Source organism: Amblyomma americanum, chromosome 7 (genome assembly GCF_052857255.1).
Source record: "Amblyomma americanum isolate KBUSLIRL-KWMA chromosome 7, ASM5285725v1, whole genome shotgun sequence".
In the NCBI taxonomy this organism is placed as follows: domain Eukaryota; kingdom Metazoa; phylum Arthropoda; class Arachnida; order Ixodida; family Ixodidae; genus Amblyomma; species Amblyomma americanum.
The window spans coordinates 90,772,161-90,791,789 of NC_135503.1; the positions used below are offsets into that span (position 1 = coordinate 90,772,161).

The following is a 19,629-nucleotide window of genomic DNA, read 5'->3' on the forward strand; positions in this document are numbered from 1 at the left end:
AACTGATAGATTGGCTCAGGAGGCCGAATGCCCTCTGTGCTAAAATAGCATCTGCCTTCTTGGTTTAGGAGCATTTAGAGGTCATTTCTCGACAGAGTAAAAGCTTGCGACATACGTGCAGCCAAATCAAACAGTTGCTCATTCAATCCTGAGCTTCTCTTTCGTATTCCCATGACCTACTAGCTGTCATCAGCCAGTAGCGAAGGGGCAAACCGCGGCCGGGGTTGTGTCGTGCTCCTGAGCAGAACCTGATAGACGATACTTTAGAGATGGGAACCTTTGTGCGTACGTACTTATCATGGCTGGTTTGCCGCTCCGCGCTGTGATTAGACGCTCACATGCCTGCCAGTCGACGGTCGCACGGTACTGTTTAAGTCATAATGAAACAGCTGAAAGGCTTTCCTTCTGGGCCGTGCTTCGTGGCTCATAATGCATTGCCAGCATACAAAATTTGTTGAAGGTGGGTGCAGGCCTGATCCTCACGCCTCCTAAATGGATAACTTCAATGGATCCTACAAGAGTCCCACAACGCGGATTAGAAGCGAACCCTTCGGGCTCTAAACTTTTGCCAAAGGCTCTACAAACCAAAACAAGGTCACATTGTGCTCTTGTGTGCGTCTACGTCCGCGCATGACACTCTAAAAACTTGTAAAAGTGACTGCACGTACATATACCACATAATAAAAATCAGTACTGCTCATAGATTCTTGCCACAATAGAAGCACAAGTTTAGGCACGGACTGAACTCCACTGCGGCGCTTTTGCCGACCCCGGACTCAAGAATTTCGCCAGTGAACGCGGCCTTTATACCAGGGACATCAATGCACCACTGAGTTTTTGCCGTCGTGTCGCACGTTTGCTGCAGTGCAAGGCCAGGTGCTGAGCGCGGTCTTGTGTGTTTCTGCAGGGACACCCCGTGTCAGCTTTTTCTCTTTGTGAAAGCCTGTTCGCCTAAACAGTATCAAGGTGCATCCTGCAGCGTACAGTGGCAGATGACCCTGAATCTCGAGAAATCAGTGTGCATGACTGTATCAAGAAAAAAGAACCCGCTCGTTTTCTCGTATGAAGTCGAAAATAGACATTTAAAATCAGTTCAAAAACACAAATACCTAGGTGTTGTCATCGCCTCTGACCTGAAATGGGATAATCATGTAGAATATATATATCGTCAAAAGCACTTTCCGCACTCTTTTCACTTAAGCGATCTATGCCATCGGCATCTCCCGACACCAAGCTACTGGCATACCGTTCTCTCGTCCTTCCTGTGCATGAGTACAACATTCTGTGTTGCTCTCCGTACACACAGAAATGCATAAATAAGGTAGAAAGCTTGCAGCGGAAAGCAGTAAGGTTTATTTTTAACAAATATCAGCGTAACGACTCCCCAACTGAACTCTTAAACAAGGCAAATCTCTCCACTATTAGTAACTGTGCCCGAATCTCACGCCTTAAATTCATCTTTCTCCTCTTAAACGGTGCCTTAAATATATATTCTGACCTCTACTTAGTTCCTTCACCAAAACGCAACACCAGAACGAAACATTCACTGCACTTAACAGAGTATAAGTTTAATACTGACACCTTTCGTTATTCATTTTTTCCGCAAGCGATCAGGGAATGGAATATGTTACCTGGAAATGTTGTTAACTCTAAATCTTTGAGCAGTTTTCTTTGTAACCTGTCATAATGGATTATTTGAACTTTTTTGTGAAGCATTGCACGTGCTTTTGTGTTGCTTAATATTGCGTCATGTATTTTGAAAATGTCTCCCATGATTATCCATTTTACAATCTTATATCAGTTGTATGAACCTTCTTTGTGATTTTTTCTTTTGTGACGTACATAAAAAGAAAACCAACTTGTTCCCACTCCTGCAACAGCCTCGAAAGAGGCTAGCAGTATGTTCAAAATAAATAAATAAAAAAACCGTCTGGACCGAACTACTGATATTGTTTAATAGGTAAAACTAAGGCCGAACAAGGCGTTGCCCAAAGTGGTACGCATGTAATACAGTGAGTTGCGTCTAGAGTTTTTCGCGCTCCTGCCTAAACTGACGGTTTAGTTACTTCACACTACATGTCATACACACAAACGAACCACAAGATCATCGCTGCTACCCTTTCATATGCCTGCTTCATAGCTCCTTTTTGCTCATTCTCTTATCTGCCGTTCCCTTGAGATTCGCTGACGTGCCGAATTCTGCTATCATATTCTCGCTACGCTGCCTATAGGCTTCGTCGACATACTATTCCAATCTCGACACAGCAGCGAATACTCGTTACTACTTTGTAAATTTTCCCATTACTCTTATGTGTTTTTGTGATCGCAAAGAAAACAGACATAACCGGAAGAAGTAAGTATGAAGGTGGCTGCCACTTCGAGCGATGTTCGATATCCAAAGTGTTCATCCAGTGCCCGCTGGTTGTTGGCCCTAGCGACAGTTTGAATGAAGAATGTAGCTTAGAAAATGCGAGGACAGGACGGGCACTACAGGACGAGTCCTTGCCTTTTCTATGTGCTGTCCCAACGCTACGTTCTTCGTTCGAACATTGCCTGACTAATAGGCCCCTCAGTATACTTTGCTAATCCAGCAACAGTGGCCCGTTGGGGAGAATAAACCAGCCGATCCGTCTTTATCGCCATGCTCAGCACGAAACCTCTGAGTTTTGTCGTCCTCGGTGTGCACCGCACGTTCCGCCACTAGCACTTGCTGCTCTGATCCCGTTGTTGTTGTTGTTGTTGTAGTCGTCGTCCTCTGTTGGAGTCCTATAGACAACCACTATTCCAACTTGACTTCGTCTTTTTTTTCCTTTTTCTTGAGTGGAGCTGTGTTTACCACCAATAAGGCCCCAGATAAAACGTGGCCGCTCCTCGCCTCCTTGTGAAAACTTCAATTAACTGTCCATACGTGTCGAACAAAGGTGTGTAAAATATCAATAAGCTACCCAACCCTCCGCCACCAACGCCACCGACACGTCCGGTGACGAGGGCAGTGGGTCCTCATGCTCTAAGGGCGGTCAGTAGACCACATCGAACTAAGTTGTTCAATAAATTTTATTCTTGACAACCGCTTCCAGTTCCTTTGTGTCTGAGCTGAGCCGACATGCTGACCTCATGCTAGACAAAAAGTAACCTAAGTTTCTTTCGTTTCTCTTCCTCACCACAGAGCATAGGTAAGATACTCCTTTCAGCATGGGACGTAGCGTTATGTGTCGCAAACACTGTGCTATATTGGTTTGTGCTGTCGTTGTCATGACGGTCAAACAGCGAGCCCACTAAGGAAACGACGTATGTGCTAGGATTTTAGTGTCAAGTTTGAAGCACTGACTGAACGTTTCAGTTTCGGCTGCCTTCCTTATTAGGTAAAGCCGAACTACCACTGCATGTTTGCTGTTCTTTAAGCATGGCGGTCATTTCATTTGATGCTGGTCGCTCTGTGCATTTGGTTGTATTTGATGAAGCGATTGCTCTACGGGGACATAATTAGAGCGAACATTGGTCAAACAGAAAGAAAGGAAACATGGTCATACCAAAACTCTTTATTGGACGCTTCAAAAGGCAAACCATGACGTCGACAGACCAAAAGCACTTTTGCATATTAAAGACCATCATCCGCAACAAAAACGCAGAGGATGAAAAAGGGAACCTAAGGTTAAACAGTGGGCACCTATTCGAGGCGCTACTGCCAAGCTACAGCTGCTTTATTCTGAATGAAACCATAAGCAAGGAAACACCACGAATACAGAATGCGCCAGGTATATCCCACTCAAGACTCCACAATGCAACGGAGTGAGTGCCCACATAAACCCCTTTGCCACATAGCACGAACGCGAGAACCAGCGCGCGAAAACAAGAGAAAAACCCGTATAGAAACAAGTGCCCCTGGGTAGGGCATGCTCATCACAGGTGCGTAAGCGCCACATTGACATCACAGAAGCGCTAATAAATAAATAAATCTCGCTTGCAGGTAACTACATAGACGACGGAAGCACACGTACCACACACACAAAAAGCTACAAAGCTCGCACTCTGTCCCGGTTAGTTGCTTGCGGCAGTAGAAAGCACGCTTCGAAGCGCACGACGAATAAAACGGAAAACGAACATAGGCGCTGCAGTCAGCAGCCTTTACACGCTTTCTTATATCACATGGTGGTCTCTCTTGTTAGCCGCGTGCAGTTCCTACTGAAAGGCCGGCATAAATATTAAAGTTTTGACACTTTTAACTTTTTCTGTGAAAATTATTGAAGAATAATGTTTATTATCTTTTGTCTGTGCTGTTGAACGACGCCTACCAAGGTCCGGAAAATTTGCATTGTTCATAAAAAAACAGCCTACTTTTTGAAAGTTTGACACTCCGCGTTAAGCACGCTTTGTTGCCTCAGCTAATAATAAAAAGTACGCATCACTAATTTCCTGCGACAAAAACTTTAACAGAAACCTCGCCTGCTTCTTTAGGCTGCTTTGTACTCTATGGGGCAGCTACCAACCGTGTTCAGTCCAGCAACGCTGGGCACGAAGCCACAACGTCCACTCGGCATATTAAGAATAATTCAACGCGAAAAGAGCAGCCCTCCACTACGTCGGCCTCACAATATCGTCCAACGATGCAAAGCACGCTAAACAAATATGAACCAAAAGTGGCCTGAACAAGTCGACAGCCTGTCAGTCTCTCCAGTCACGAAGGTCTGTGCGGGCCGTTTTTTATTATGCAGAGCATGCATGCCGTACGCACTGGCACACCGCCCTTCAGACAAACGAGTCTCAATAGAACACCGCCTTCCGCTAGTGCAGCCCAGCAAAAGGATTGTGAGGCTTGCGAAAGACTTATCGAGAAGAGTCAGCGTCACCAGTCGGGACGGCGTCCCGAAACCCTGAACCCCATAGAAGAGCTTAGCAACCGTAGAGACGGAACAGGCTTCACGGACTACCGCTGATCGTGATTTAGCACAAAACGACGCGCTTATTGGTCAGGGGCGGAGGACTCTACGGGTGCGTCGGCCGAGCCCCCTGTTTTGGTTCCTGGCTCGTTGGTCTTGATCATGGCGCGGTAACCGTTGGCGTCGGCGACGTACTCGACGATGCGGAACAGGCCGTCCTTGTCCGTGTAACCGTACGTTCCCCGGACGGTGCCCGAGCCGTCGCTGGACTGCTCGTGCATCTGCGTGTTGCCTTCCTCGTCCTGTACATTATACTTGAACTCGTAGGGCTCCGGCGGGCCGCTGTCGTCCTGTGGAAAAGGATGAGGCAAAGACTTTGCACCGCATATCTACAGCTGGCTCACCTTATGCCACGAAGTTTAGGCCTAGAAATGTTTTCTTCTTTCTTTTTCTTTTTCATGTTGGTAAAAGGGACAGAACGTCAAGCATATGCAGAGATTTTTCTTTCGAGCTTCGATATCTGCCGACACCATCCGTCTTTTGACTACAGCACACGACTCGGCATCCAATTCCTGTGCTGTGTTGAACACAGCAAAGTTTCCTTGCGCTTCGCTCTTTGGGGGGCACGTTTCCTGAAGTGTAAGCCACAAGACTCCCTACACTTTTCTGATGGGGTGTGAGAGAGGATATAAGTTGACGGCCAGCAATGTTGTGCATTGCGTCTCATTTTCTGTGCGGATAAAATAAAATTTTACCAGCGGTGTAGCAGGCATCGGAAGTGAGAACGAAGCGGGAGGTGTGTTCTTGCACACAAAATGCCAACACATTAAGTGAGCACAAATTAACACCATGCATTTTTCCACCCTGAATAACGACCGTAACATCAATAGTTGTATGTTCGGACAATTATGCCTTCGGTGTGCTTGTCTGCAATAGTATCATTCTCGTTGCTTTTTTTTATATTGAAACCCGTCAGGACTAAATAGATATCGCAGTCACCAAATTTCAAGTGCTTCAAATCGCCCAGGGTTCACGAACGCCTGCGTACTCTGTATATACGTTGCGAAGTCGATGTGAACCCGGCCAGGCACTGGAATGTAATTCTTCAAACCACAGAGTGAGGCAAAGCGGACACGTATGCTGGCCGTCATAGCTTTCGCCAGAGTGTTCGTGATAACCATCTTTGGAAGCACTTAAGAAACCATTCATGTGCACTTGAAGCTCAAGAGTGAGGCCATAATTTCTTGTATGTCATAGGTCCTTCAAATCCGAAGGACCACGACCAGCATTTTTCAGCCACTCGGGAATCCTTATATGTTTGCCCGCCGTCACATAGACGTGAAAGTGGGTTACCAGGTTCGGCTCCACGACGCTCTTCCCTATCCAGTATGGAGTCCTGAAGAACAACGACTGCTTTTAAAAACTGCATAATTTGCGTCTAAGTGGCGCCAGAAGTTAAATTTGTGACAGATGCCCAGGTTAATGCAGCTTTTTTTTAATTGTTTCGTGGAGCCAGGTATATTTTTCAACTTCGTGAACTACAGCATAAACCAGAGCATATCCAATAAAAATGCATGCTTTGTTAGTTTTGTCGGAATGCAATTTCTCTGCATCGAATCGTTCAGTACGCGGTTTTGTCTGCTGCCTTACCACGCGTACTGACAAGTTCATCATCATCATCAGCCTTACTACACCCACTGCAGGGAAAAGGCCTCTCCCATGTCTCTCCAATTAACCCTGTCCTTTGCCAGCAGCATCCACCCTTTGCCTGCAAACTTCTTAATCTCATCCGCCCACCTAACCTTCTGCTGCCCCTTGCTGCACTTACTTTCTCTTGGAATCCATTCCGTTACCCTTAAGGACCAGCGGTTATCTTGCCTTCGCATTACATGCCCTGCCCAAGCCCATTTCTTTCTCTTGATTTCGACTAGGATGTCATCAACCCGTGTTTGTTCCCTCACCCACTCTGCCCGCTTCCGGTCTCTTAACGTTACACCTATCATTTTTCATTGCATGGCTCGCTGTGTTGTCCTTAACTTAAGCTGAACTCTTTTCGTTAGCCTCCACGTTTCTGCCCCGTAGGTGAGTACCGGTAAGATAAAGCTGTTGTACACTTTTCTCTTGAGGGAAATTGGTAAACTGCCGCTCATTATCTGCGAGAACTTGCCATATGCGCTCCACCCCATTCTTATCCTTCTAGTTATCTCCCTCTCATGATCCGGATCAGCTGTCACTACCTGCCCTAAGTAGACGTATTCCGTCACTACTTCCAGGCTCTCGCTGCCAATTGTGAACTGTTGTGCCCTTGCTAGGCTGTTGAACATTACCTTGGTTTTCTGCATGTTAATTTTTAGACCCATCGTTCTGCTCTGCCAGTCTAACTCATTGATCAAGATTTGCAGTTCACCTCCTGAGTGATTCAGCAAGGCAATGTCACGTATGGCATTGTTCAGCAACAATCTTTATAGCAGTGAAATCATATGCAACCACGGGTTGCAACTCCGCATTCGCCACTTGCATTGGTCAAATCAGGGCATGACTTGTCTTACCGGCTGCTGGGCGTATGCCACCGCCAGGACAGCTAGAAGAAACACCTTGACGACTGGCCCCTGAAAGATACACATCAACGTTAGGTCTGTGTAGGACCGCTCCAAGGGCAAACAAACCTTTTGAATGTTTACGTGGTCACCGGTACCAAAAACATAGCATCCATCTCTAAAGAACGTTAGTAGTGCGAATAACAGAGCCCTAACCGCACTTGGCCCCAGAGTTCTGTCGAGTCGCACAGCGGCTGGACCCTGCCTTGGGTGCATGCCAGACCCCTACGCTTCCGCATGCAGCTATATGCACATTATCCCTGTCCGTAAAGCCAACAATTGCGATCAGAAGTCGACTTCTTCACACCGCGACGCGCACATTGTTCACGCCCTCTCGGAAATCATCGCGCACCCGCTGCCCATGCATTACCGTACACATGAGTCGCATCTTCTCAGCTTCACTGCAAGCACCGTCAGTCGCAAATAAAAAGGACAACTGAAACGCGAACACAAAAATATGTTAGTAGCTGGAGAGGAAATGAGGCTCCAAAACTGGTGGTCTTCGCGCCCTAGAAGTGAAAATCAACTCCTCTATGACACAGGCTCCTTCAACTCAGACCTTTTGCTGTTCACTTTTCAAGTACCTTCTTCGCGTCATATTTCATCAGTCAATCAATCGATTTCATTTTGGCATGCAAAGTTCAACGAAAAAGAGAGTCTGAAGAAAAAGGCGCTTCACTGAGGCCTGACTGAGCTCCGGTCACCCAATACGTTTGACACAAATACAAAAACTTGCTTGATTATTTGGGGTGAAAAAAATAAACGGGCAAAATAAAGAGAGGAAAAGAAATACGTCGTCCGAAATGCGGGAACTAGACAAAAAAATTTCACATAAAACACCAATACTTTGTGTAGTGGGATTGGCGGACAATCTTTCATACCCAACAATTCTGGACAGAAGCATTTTTGAGCAGGAAAGAGTTTATAAACGCAATTTTTTCATATATTGTAAGATTTTACTATAACAATCCATATATCCACAGATCTCCCATGAACAGGCCTGCATATTCTTGCTATTTTTGCTATCGTCCAAAACGTTCCCAATGGTTTTCTATAGCAGTCTTAACTTCTCTATGGAAGCGATGCAAAAACTTTAAAGGAAACATTTTGCCCACATATCAGAGGAATGAACCACCGACTTTAATATTTCCATAACAGTACCTTACAATATACCATATTCAAAATATTTGTCCAAAAATGCTCGAGATGATGATCAGTTCTGAGATAGTTTTGTGTGGTAGCAGTACATCTTTTTTTTTTAGGGGGGGGGGGGGGGGGGGGCATCATAATTACTGAGTATTGTTGGTAACGTATATTCAGTCATCATTGTACCGTAATCAATTTGTGAAGATAGCGGTTTGGAGCTGTTAGTACGTGTAACCTTGTCTTATGATGCGGAGATCGCTTAAGTTTCCTCGCATATCTGTTCACAGCCAAACGTCGATACTCTTTTAATAGACGCTCTCCTGTTGTGATGAGCACCTAGTCACTGAAGTTGCATGGAGAACGCTGTCGTACAAAGACGAACTGCATCGACGGCGCAGCACCACTGGTTTCACATTATTTGGTTATACTCTTCAAACAGCTGCCACTGAGAGAGCTAACAAATGATCAGGCCTCAGAAATTTTTGTCTTAAGTTTTTCTGCTTATATTTCTGCCCATCAGCGATTAAAGGAACGAATTGGCAGAACGCGTTATCTGCAGTTTTTTTTTATACTCGCTCACGCTTAATTTTGTTCCGTGATGGCAACAATTGTCCACGATGCGCGTAACCGGGACCAAAATGGAATGGAATGTCGAACGCGTCGAATTTATGGCATGAGCCGGAGCGGCAAAAACACCTTACCTTCGAAAGCCCTAAAAGCTTGCTGGAACAGAGCGCGACGTCTACTAATGTTGGCTCAAAACCGTGTCCTCCGTAACGACATCGTAGTTAATTACGCAACAAATTACGAAGTGGTCGCTTGCTTGAAAAATCAGCACGCAAATACGAAAACTAAATAAAGTGGAAGCGAGTTATTCATGCAATTCTCAACTCTCTGCTGTGCACCAATCCGCTCTCTGCCACACAGGGGGCAACTTGATTATGGTGCATAGAGCATTTATAGGCGCCTTTATGTTTCAGTATATTCTGCGCCACCATGCAGTTCCCTATACGAATGCTTATGTAAGCGAGAATCGTAATAATTTGCTGTTAAGTGTTTTTAACTGTTTCGAGCGAGTATTTCTTGTCGTGTTGTAGCCCTTCTATTTAAGCACGGCCATTCTTTTAGGGCGATATATAAGTTTTATAATGACTGTATTAAAAATGCTTTCTATGCCTTGTGGGGAACAAATAAAAATTGGCGCAAACAAACGGCTTCTTTCGCCTGTTTACGCAATAGCCTCTCGTTCGTTTCAAAAGCCGTCGGCGTAGTTGTAGTCGGCACCGTCGTGTCGGAAATAATCGGGGGCTGCGTAAAAAATAAAGTCGTGACATGGCAATGATGAGTTAATGATGTGATTGTAATTAATTGATTAAAAAGAAATGAAAAATAAAAATGCAAAAAGAGGGTTAAAAGTTGTCAAAATGCTCGGAATGAAAAGCCAACACTAGATGATGGTGATTAAGAAAATTTAGAGTGTGTAATTGTTAAATTAGTTAATTGACACAAATGAAAAAAAAAATAAAAATGCGTTCAAAGATGTCCAACTGTTCAGAATGGAAAGCCTAATTCACTACGCTACCGCGTCATAACTTTAAGGCGGAGCTTAAGTGTCTTCAATTGTAAAATAATGTCAATTTCATGCTTCGCACCGCCTTCGGTGCGATAGCATTTGATCTGGTGTTAATAACAGTGGTTTCTAAGGGGCAGTACTGAAGCATTTAACGACGTGCCAACGCTTGTCGTCAGGTTGACAGCGCCATTCGGGACGTGGTGTGTCCTTGCAGAGAGGGGAAAATAATCCCGCTGGGCAGCTATGTTTGCCTTTCTAGATTTCTTGAAACAAAACAAATCTCTTATTGAAAATCTAAGCCATTTTGCCTTTCATATGCCACTTACTGATCTAAAGCGAGAAGTAGAAGTCAATGAAAATATAAAGAATAAAGTAAAAGCAAAAGGGTGAAGAAACGTTGTCAGACTGGCGGCAATACTAGCTATTAGGCTCGAGAAGCCTTAAAGTAGCCACGGCTTCCTTCAATTAATTAAGGTCCTCGAGCTTTTACCTAAGCAAACGCCAAATCATCCAATCGATGTCATTAACCACTAGAGCAACCGAATTTTTTCCGCGGAGTCAACACACGATGCCGTTATAGGGCACTTAATAATTGTGGACTACAGCGTCTGATATAATTTATTTTTAATCAATATTTTGAGATTTAAAAGTCATTTTAGGTGATTTCAAGATAACGACAACAAAATTCCACCTGTTTCACAAAAACACCGTACTTCCTGTATCGCTTCAACCACAACTTAGAACGAAATCTAGGAAGAAGCTGCTGAAGTAGAGAATCCTAGCAGCTTGAAGCATCGCTGTCTTGTCAACGTACTGACTACCTGCTATCAGTAGGCACAAACCGTTTTAAGTGTGTGTAAACGCGGCATGACTACCACCGAGCCCAAAGCCTCACTGTCCAGCCTCTCTCTGCGATTCCATGTACTGTATAAACGCGCATTTAAGTAACCTTTCCTTCTTTCTCAAGTCGAGTACACGCTTCATTAGCTCGGAAAGAGAGGGAAGGGGCGATATGATCAAGTTGGCTTAATTGATGATCACTGCTAACGTATGCCAGCATTGAGCAGTAGGCGAGCCAGTGAGTAGTGCCCAAACGGCACAGCTGATGTTGCACGACACCGTAGATGTGTTTAGTTCCCCCAGCGCTTTCATTTCATCCTAGTAATGACGGCTGGTTTGTAGAGAACTGCCGCCGGAGGGCCATTTTAACGGGCGACACTCTCTTTTGCAGGTAAAGTTCGGAAAAATATAGAGGCCGCTGTGGTACGCGTCCTAATTTGGGCTGAACATAGCAGACAACTTTGTGCCAAAAGCGCAAATCAATGTGGCCTAAAAATCAAGGGCATGGAGTCGCATTCACTTTCACTTAACTCCCGTGCGTTTTCTGCAATACATCCGTTTTCCTCTAAGCGAGCTAGAGTGCTCTAGAAACAGCAAACTAGACACAATTTTCATCTGCCAACACTGTGTGCGCCCTGTGCCCAGATCAGTTTCTGAGCTGTTCAGTGATTTCGGAATGGGTGAAAAAATCCGTCCTTTTTTTTTTTTCATTGAGCACTGTGGTACACAGATCGCTCGCGTGCGACTAAGACAACGTGCGCCTGATCCGAGCAGCGCTAAGGGGGAAACTCACTGCTGTATGCTGTATTTGTCCTAACGTGAGCGAAATCAGTGCCTTCTCATCAATGGGCATCATTCGTACACCCAGCTGACGCGGTCGGTCTGCTCACCATATTGCTCTCGGTCGACGAAGAAACGCTTCGTACGCTGACCCAGGAACGATGTACACCGATATGCGCGGTGGCGAAGAGACGGAGAAGAGTTTTCCGGGACCGCTGGTCTGCGCACAGAGCTCGCACAAAGTGACGCCGTGCACTAGACGACGGTCGCCCTTTATACGGACACCGAAGGAGCGCCACCGATCCTTCCGTGCCCTCCCCCGCCCTTCCAGCGACCCCTTCTGGTCACCCGGTAGCCTTACCTTACCTATAGACTACCACCCCTCTTTCCCCCACCCCCATGTTGGACCGCGAAGACGTCATTGCCTCACACACAATCACCTCCTCCCCTCTTTCTTTACAACGTGTGATCTAAAAGCCTCCAGGACAGTGAAGGAGCAGCGGCGAGCGCACACAAAGCGTCGTCCACGAGGTGAGAGTGCAGAACAGGGAGGGAAAAGTGAGGGAGCCCAGCGTAATGGTGTCCCTCGTGCCGAGATTCGCTCCGCTCTTACTCGCGCAGTGCCTCAAGGATGCTCGGCGTTAGCATATACGCACGCCGTCGAACCATCGCTACCGCCTCCCCCTTAGGCCTCCATCTACACCGCACTGCGGGGGACGAGCACACATTATACGGCGAGAGAGCGGACCCGAATTACACGTTCGTTACTCTACGTTGTTGGCCGCTTTCTTCCCCGCGGGCCACCATCGCGTGCTGCCGCGGGTGTGGCCTTCACCTTCAGCTGCTGCCGCTGACGCACGGACCAGCGTGCGCGGCGGAGAAGCCCGCGATCGTACTGCGACGCGCGGAAAACAACGCGGGGGAAAGTGCTCGCGTGCGCACGTAAACGAAGCAGCTCGGACCACTTGTTAGACGCTGCATCCGCCCTCCTCTTTCTCCTCTCCCCCCTTTTTCCTCCTCATCCGTCGGGTCAAGGCGTCCTCCGGGGTTGGCAGGCCTCAATCACGCGGCGGCTGGGAAAGGCCTCCAGCGAGTGCACCGAGCGTGCACAATTGTATTACAGATCGGGAACCCGTTAAAGCAGTCGCTTCCTTCAGTCCCCGTTCAGGGCCAGCTTTCTCCGGGCCCAGGCGGGGGTTAAAAGGCGGCCGGTTAATTGGCGGTGAGAGCGATGAAGACGATGATGCCGCCGCGGCGGCGTGTCGCACCGAGACGGCCGGCGGTTCCTTGCGTAAGAACGCTAAATCATTCACTTAGATAACCGGGGTGATCGTGCCGGGACGCCTCGCAAATCCGGCATTGACCCCGGTCCACAAGCGATCACGATGATTCTCATGGCGCTATGAGGGCGATGACATGCGGCGCTACGATTTTTCTGCGCGCCGGGTTCCAGCTTCCTACAACAAAAATGGGGGTAAACCTATGCGGGTCATTGAGAAAATCGCACGAATCTCGCAAACATCTGCCCCGTTATCTGCATCCGAAGGTAGCCTGCGAGAGAGTGCTGTTAACATCCCCCGCAGGGCGACCGCGCAAGGACCTCTGGATAATCCTACTCAGTTCCTGAGAGCCTGTATGGCATCTACTCTCGGTGAAACGACCAGAGGAGCCTTGTGGGAGATGTCCACGAAGTTGGACACGGTAAGAAGTAGGAGGGGGAGGTCACGAAGCACAGAAATGGGTGATAATTGTCTCCCTTCTCGCCTTCCCATTCTGAGCAAAGAGTATACAGAGTGGCAGTTTTGTACTTGCACTGAAAAAAAAAAGCGTTTTTCACCGGATTATAATTGCGCATGTTTTGAAGCATTGTTTCCGATCCGAGATTTCAGCGATTCCAGGCATTTTGGAAGCTGCAGAAAATCAGCGACTGGCACTTTCATGACATGCACTCTACGACAGTGTCCATCTCAGCTCATCCATTAACTTTACTCGTTATTGTTACCAGATGCACCGGCAACCAAACGTAATTACTTTACGCACGACACGCTTCTAGATGCCCCGTGCAACAAGCATAAGCTGCGAATAGAAAACATTCAGTGCTTTCCGTGAAAAGGACGAATGTATCCTCCTCGAGTGAAAAAACTAATGTGGATTAGCTCAACTAATCCAGGATATACAAAGCGAGATTGAGGTTTCCACTGACCCACGGAGCCGGTTGTGCGCCTTTCCTATCGTGAACATGAACGGCCTTTGCAAAGTTAACGTCAGTGAACTCTATAAACGCCGTCGGCTCACTTGTTTTGTTTGGTTTTTGAGGGAAGGAAATGGCACAGTAACCGTCTCACATATCTCGGTGGACACCCGAACCGCGCCGTAAAGGAAGGGATAAAGGGGGAGGGAAAGAAGAAAAAGAAAACTGAAAATTGAAAGTTGGATTGTGAGGAAAGGCGCGGCGTTGCGCAGCGGCGGAACACCTGTGGCTCGGTGCAAATAGTGCCGCATGCACAGTCGTGATTAGGAAGCGAGAGAGAGAGAGAAAGAGTTGGCGGCAGCCACCTGCGCCGTGCGTGATGTCACTCGTGCTCCGACATACGCCGGCTCGCGCGAAGCGCGGTGTTGACTAGCGTAGTGAAGCTTTTCTCTTCAAAACAGCCCAAATGCACACCAAAATTATTTGGCTTGGGCAGCCTGCGACTGTATAGTACACTTGACAGGCATTTATTGTGTTTGGCAACCGTGTCAGGCACATCACGTTCATGAATAGTTTTTCGCACCGTGTCAGCAGAAGTATCTGATGCACGCTGACTGAACAAGCCACCACGTTCCATCGATGAACATCGAAAACATACGAGTAAACACGCTCTCTGGGTGCAAGCAGCGATGTAGCGCAGGTCAGTGATTTGGAAACGAACGGGAATGGATGATCCGCTGCATTTTTATATGATTTGTTTTATAAAAGTGTCCTTCATCAAAATTTGCTGCAGGCTGCTCTGTTTATGTTTACAACGTACTTTTCTGCTGATTTCTGCTGATTTTGTATTTCGGCTCCTTATTGTTGTAGGTATCAACTAAAACATCCAGTTCCGCATTACCCATTTAAACAGCTGAACAATACAATAATTCGTCCGGTAGTACTGCGCCTACAAAATAATTCACACTATCTCCCTCGGCTACCACCGCTCGACAAGGTTTGCGCATTTTAACTAATTAAGGCACTTTTTTTTCTTCTTTGCATATACTGTGAATGAAGGTAGGTACGCACTACCGTAGCACAGCATAACCATAAATTACTATCAAAACTTTTCTAGAGTACTAAAACATCCCATTTTGTCAATATGTTCAATGTGTAACAGCTACCGAAGCTCACTAATGCTGTTTAGTATAATATTTTTCTAATTTTTTTCGATTGCTTTAGTGGCATTTTAACTATAGGAACCGCTGTCACAGCTCTACCCCACTTCTGGGGTTCTTCCAATGACTACGCTGTAGAGAATTTACTTCACAAAGCCCATTTCGCTCCGAACCTGCGCAGTGAGCTTAAAATATTTCTTTCACTGCAAATTGCGTTTTCCAGCGGATTACCGCCGGATGACAGAAGTCGAAGGAGCGAGCTCTGCTGCTAATTTAAACGCAACAACATTGCCCACTGTTCTTCTGTTTTCTTCTTCCACTGCGTGCGCATCGTATTCAATCCGCAGCTGCCTCAAGCGTAAGAAACGGCTCATCGATGAGCACAGCGTTTCACGCCGAAGACGCACGCTTTTCTTTCTGGAAAAGTCTCAGCAGGAAAGTGACCACGAAATCGCCCCTTGAGACCACGAACTCCTTACACGTCATTTGCCTCGGCACGCGCATAGCTTTCCACGCTTCTGCGCAAAGTCGCCTGCATGTCTCCTCCTCGGCCATTTTCTTTCTTCCCCGCCATCGCCTCCTTTCTTGTACAAACGCATTCCCGATATGTCTTTCCTCATTCCTGCAAAGTGATCTCTTAGAGCGACTCGACGCAAGGGGTTGGTAGCCACATCGTCCAAGTTTTCTTGGCAAGTCGTCACATCAATTTACTCTAAGCATCGGCGAACTTAACGACCGCCTCTTTAGATTCAGGGGGATTCCCATAAGTCAGCTGGAGAACTTAACGACGAGTGTTGATCGCCGTGAACGGATCGCCGTAAACACGCGGAAACTAAGATTGGCGCTCAATTACGAGGCGCGGATAATCGAAACCTGTCCACTTAATTAGGACTACGCCCCGAAAGACACACGGTCAAAAACAATTGCGAAACGGAGCGAGTGATGGCGGTATCAGGCTTCAGTAAGTAGCGAAGACGGCGCGCTCTCAATGATGGCTCTTTGATCGCTGGGTGGCAGTCCTAAGTGCGGCTTCCGAAACGAAAACAGGAAAAGAGTGTACGCTCGCTGCCCGAGGGCTCACACTGTCGCTGGCCTGCGCGCGACAGAGCGGAGCCATTTATTACCCCACAAATGATGTGACAACAACAGCTTAGCGAGCCTTCGGAATGTCACGAGATTTCAGCGTCATGCATGTGTTGTGCTTTTGAGCGCATTGGCTGGGAATATTGAGCGCTTCCTTTACAAAGCATCTGGTTTCACAAAATCGACGCGTACGCCGTCGACGGCATTGCTCGGTGCAATGTTCTTTCGAAAGGAACAAAAATTGCGGAGAACGCGTAAGACTTCTTACGTGCTTTGAATGCGAAAGCATTGTTTTATTTTTATTTTACTTTTTGTGAACATCTTTCTCTTCCTTTCTAATCACACACCTGCTCTTTAGCATACAGTCATGAGGCACGAATATACCAGGTTCGCCTTTGTTAGCCAACACGCAATGGGGTTCTGTGGCCTATGGGTTGCGTGCTCGCGTCGCAATCTGAAAGTCCTGGGTTTAATTCCTCGTCCCCTCGAACGAAATTTTAATACTGCAAAACCACTATTCCGATGCGTAAACCCCGAACAATATCTTGCGATGCTCGTGGGTTTCTGCTAAGTGAAATCAACAAATAAAAAATCAAATAAATATATACGACTGGGATTCCAACCCGAGGCGGTGCGAACAGATTAGCTTCGTCGGCCACTGCGCGAGAGCACTATAGGCTAGACGTGATCGGCTAGGCGCAGCCGTTCACGCCTCGAGTTAAACTGCAACAAACTATCATGCTGTGCATTGCACAATGTTTTCTTAATCAACTAATACTACTATCAAACTAATACTCGCACTTTGAGCTATGTGGCGGAGGTGACAGAGCGACGTGCGCTGCATGCGTTGGCGTGGACAACGTTGTGGCAGAAACACGGCACTGCAGCAATACGTGTTGCCCTTGAAAACATTGCTGCAGGAGCGCGGCACAGGAGCATAGTCCGCGGCGTACATTGGGTAAATTACATTAAGGATTAAAAAGTTGAATACGCGGATAACAAGCTCCCTGGGTTAGTATACACCTCAATCGCGCTTTTAGGTACGTGGCGGCGGTACGTGGTACGGCCTGCAGGCTGGTATGAATTGATTACCGTTATTCCCTGCCACAGCAGAATACTTCCCTAGATGAGAACAGGCTATCAGATCCGTCTTGTTCATTGGGCTGTACAGTGAAGGTACGCTGGTTCCGAATTGCAGGATAAGCATGTGATGTAACCCGTGAGGGTACGTGGTTACTTCAAGAACAAATGTTTTAGTGCGAAGCACTCCTTCACGGGTCAAACCAACGAAGAATACTGTGGCTTCCCTGACCATGAGAGTGCAGAAATGAAATAAACATTGCCGCGACTGGGTTCACAACCCGCGGCGGCGTGAACAGATCAGCTTCGCTGGCCACTGCACAAGAGCACTGTGCTGTCGCCGCAGCCGATCACGCCTCGAATTAAACTGCAACAAACTCTCGCGTTGTGCATTGCACATCGTCGTCTTCATCAAATTTCATCTGCGGCGCGAACAGATCAGATGAAGTTAACCCCGATCAGAGCTTAACCTGAGACGACCCGGCAGAGCAAATTCATGAGCCAACCAGGCTAAACACATGCTTTCGCAAGTCTACTAGGTTTAACTGCATTAAAGCCCGACCACTTTTCTGCGGTGTGTCCCCCGCAATCGCGTACAGTTTGAGCTCTAAAGATTAGTTCAGTATCAATTGCCGCTGATGTGTTTCCTTCCATCGACAAGGCTTGAGCCCTATTGTATGGCTAGATTGATGTGCATCCCAGTGCCAATAACACGTAACAGAAAAAGTTGGGAAGCTTTGTCGGGATAACGTTGAATCTGGATAAACATAAACGAAAGAAAGAGTACGTCAGTCACAGACATATGATGTTGACAAGTGAGTATTAGTACAGAGTTACAGAGCAACACAGGTCTATGACGTAAGCAACATGTGGTGGCGCTGCTGTTGCAGAGCCGGTAAGAACTGGATTAATTCAACTGAAAAGAAGCAAACTTGAAATTTAAGGAATCTGTAAAAGGCAAATTAGGGAGGAATAGTTCCATGATAACTCAAGAGGAAGTGCCTTGCTCGATGAAGCTAGATCAGGGTATCCTAAAACGTGAAGCGACAAAAGGAATTTAATCAGTAATATGACACATGTGCAGTGTATAATAAATCTGCAAAAACAATCGAACATCCCTTACTAGAATGCAGCGGTATCGATCCGGATCGATGCAGGCACAGTCACCCTCTCTGAGGCCCTAGGGTTTTAGGTATAATCATGGTCATGTCAATCAATCTGCGGTGGAAGTTAGCAAAAGCGATTGGAAGATTGTTGGCTCAAAAACAGACGAGTGTAGTTAGGTTAGGAGTGTAGAATCAAAAATGTATTTAAAGAAAATTGCGAGTTCGCAGACTGATTTATAACACCGTTAAAGAAGTATAAAAAGAAAAGCCGAGTACGGTGGCAACTGCCATCACCCTGCTTCAAAGGGGACACTCCTATCTTCCATCCATTCAATTGTGACACCGATTGGTGACACAACGGGTACAAGCTTTCCCTTGGCCTGGCCAGTGCTCGGCTTCTCTGGGCTGAAATGCTTAGAAAAAGGGTATTTGGCCAACACCCTCCCCCCTCTACCCAACCTATCCCCTGCTCATGGGTGACCGCTCTGCCAGCTGCTTCACTAGTGGACAGAACTATCCGTGAGGCCCAGGCCCGTGGTCTATTGGACAAGTAGGAGCCCACCCTTGAGTATGTTTTGTTCATTTGTAAAATAAAGTTGTTCCCCCCCTCCTTCTTCGATGGATAATTGATCTTCGTAGGACCTACATCCACCCCGTGCGGTATAAAGCTGGACTGTGGCCATGTTTTCGTCTTCACATTCAGTGGGGTCAAACACCGGCGGATTGCAACGGTCTCAACACAGGAAGTGCTTTGTCAGGTGGCTCCCGCATCACGGTTCAGAAATTGGAGTGGAGGTCAGAAACCTTTGACCCCAACTGTACATGCAAGAGAATGTCGCATCGGAGATAACGCGATCGTGGTAATCTAGAGCTCACAATACAATCATTACGTCCGAACGATAACCAAATTTATTTATTTATTCACGAAATACTACAAAGCATTACAACGGGCTCTAATAGGAGGGGCAAGCAAACTGCAACATGGCGTTACATGAACTTAAGCACTTGCAGTATATTTACAGAAATGAAAAGAAAGTTACAGATTGGCATATTGAAAAAAAAAAGGTTAAAATACCATGAAACCCCCGACAACTGGCGCAACGGAATGCATCCCTAAGGGGTAAAAGAGGGGTAATGTTAAATCTTGTCAACAGAGTCAATGTTCCTGATTACACCCGAAGCCAATTTGTTCCATT

The 19,629-nt window shown here is 46.7% G+C and overlaps 1 protein-coding gene across 1 annotated transcript; it reads right to left on the reverse strand.

Annotated features, from left to right (window-relative positions):
• Positions 1 to 3,523: 3,523 nt before the first annotated feature.
• Positions 3,524 to 12,145, reverse strand: LOC144099391 (cuticle protein 16.8-like). The gene is made up of 3 exons (XM_077632642.1): positions 11,924 to 12,145; positions 7,427 to 7,486; positions 3,524 to 5,227 (listed from the first exon to the last, which is right to left on the reverse strand). Exons 1-3 carry the CDS (start codon positions 11,924 to 11,926, stop codon positions 4,961 to 4,963), a joined length of 330 nt encoding a protein of 109 aa, XP_077488768.1. The 5' UTR covers positions 11,927 to 12,145; the 3' UTR covers positions 3,524 to 4,960.
• Positions 12,146 to 19,629: the final 7,484 nt, after the last annotated feature.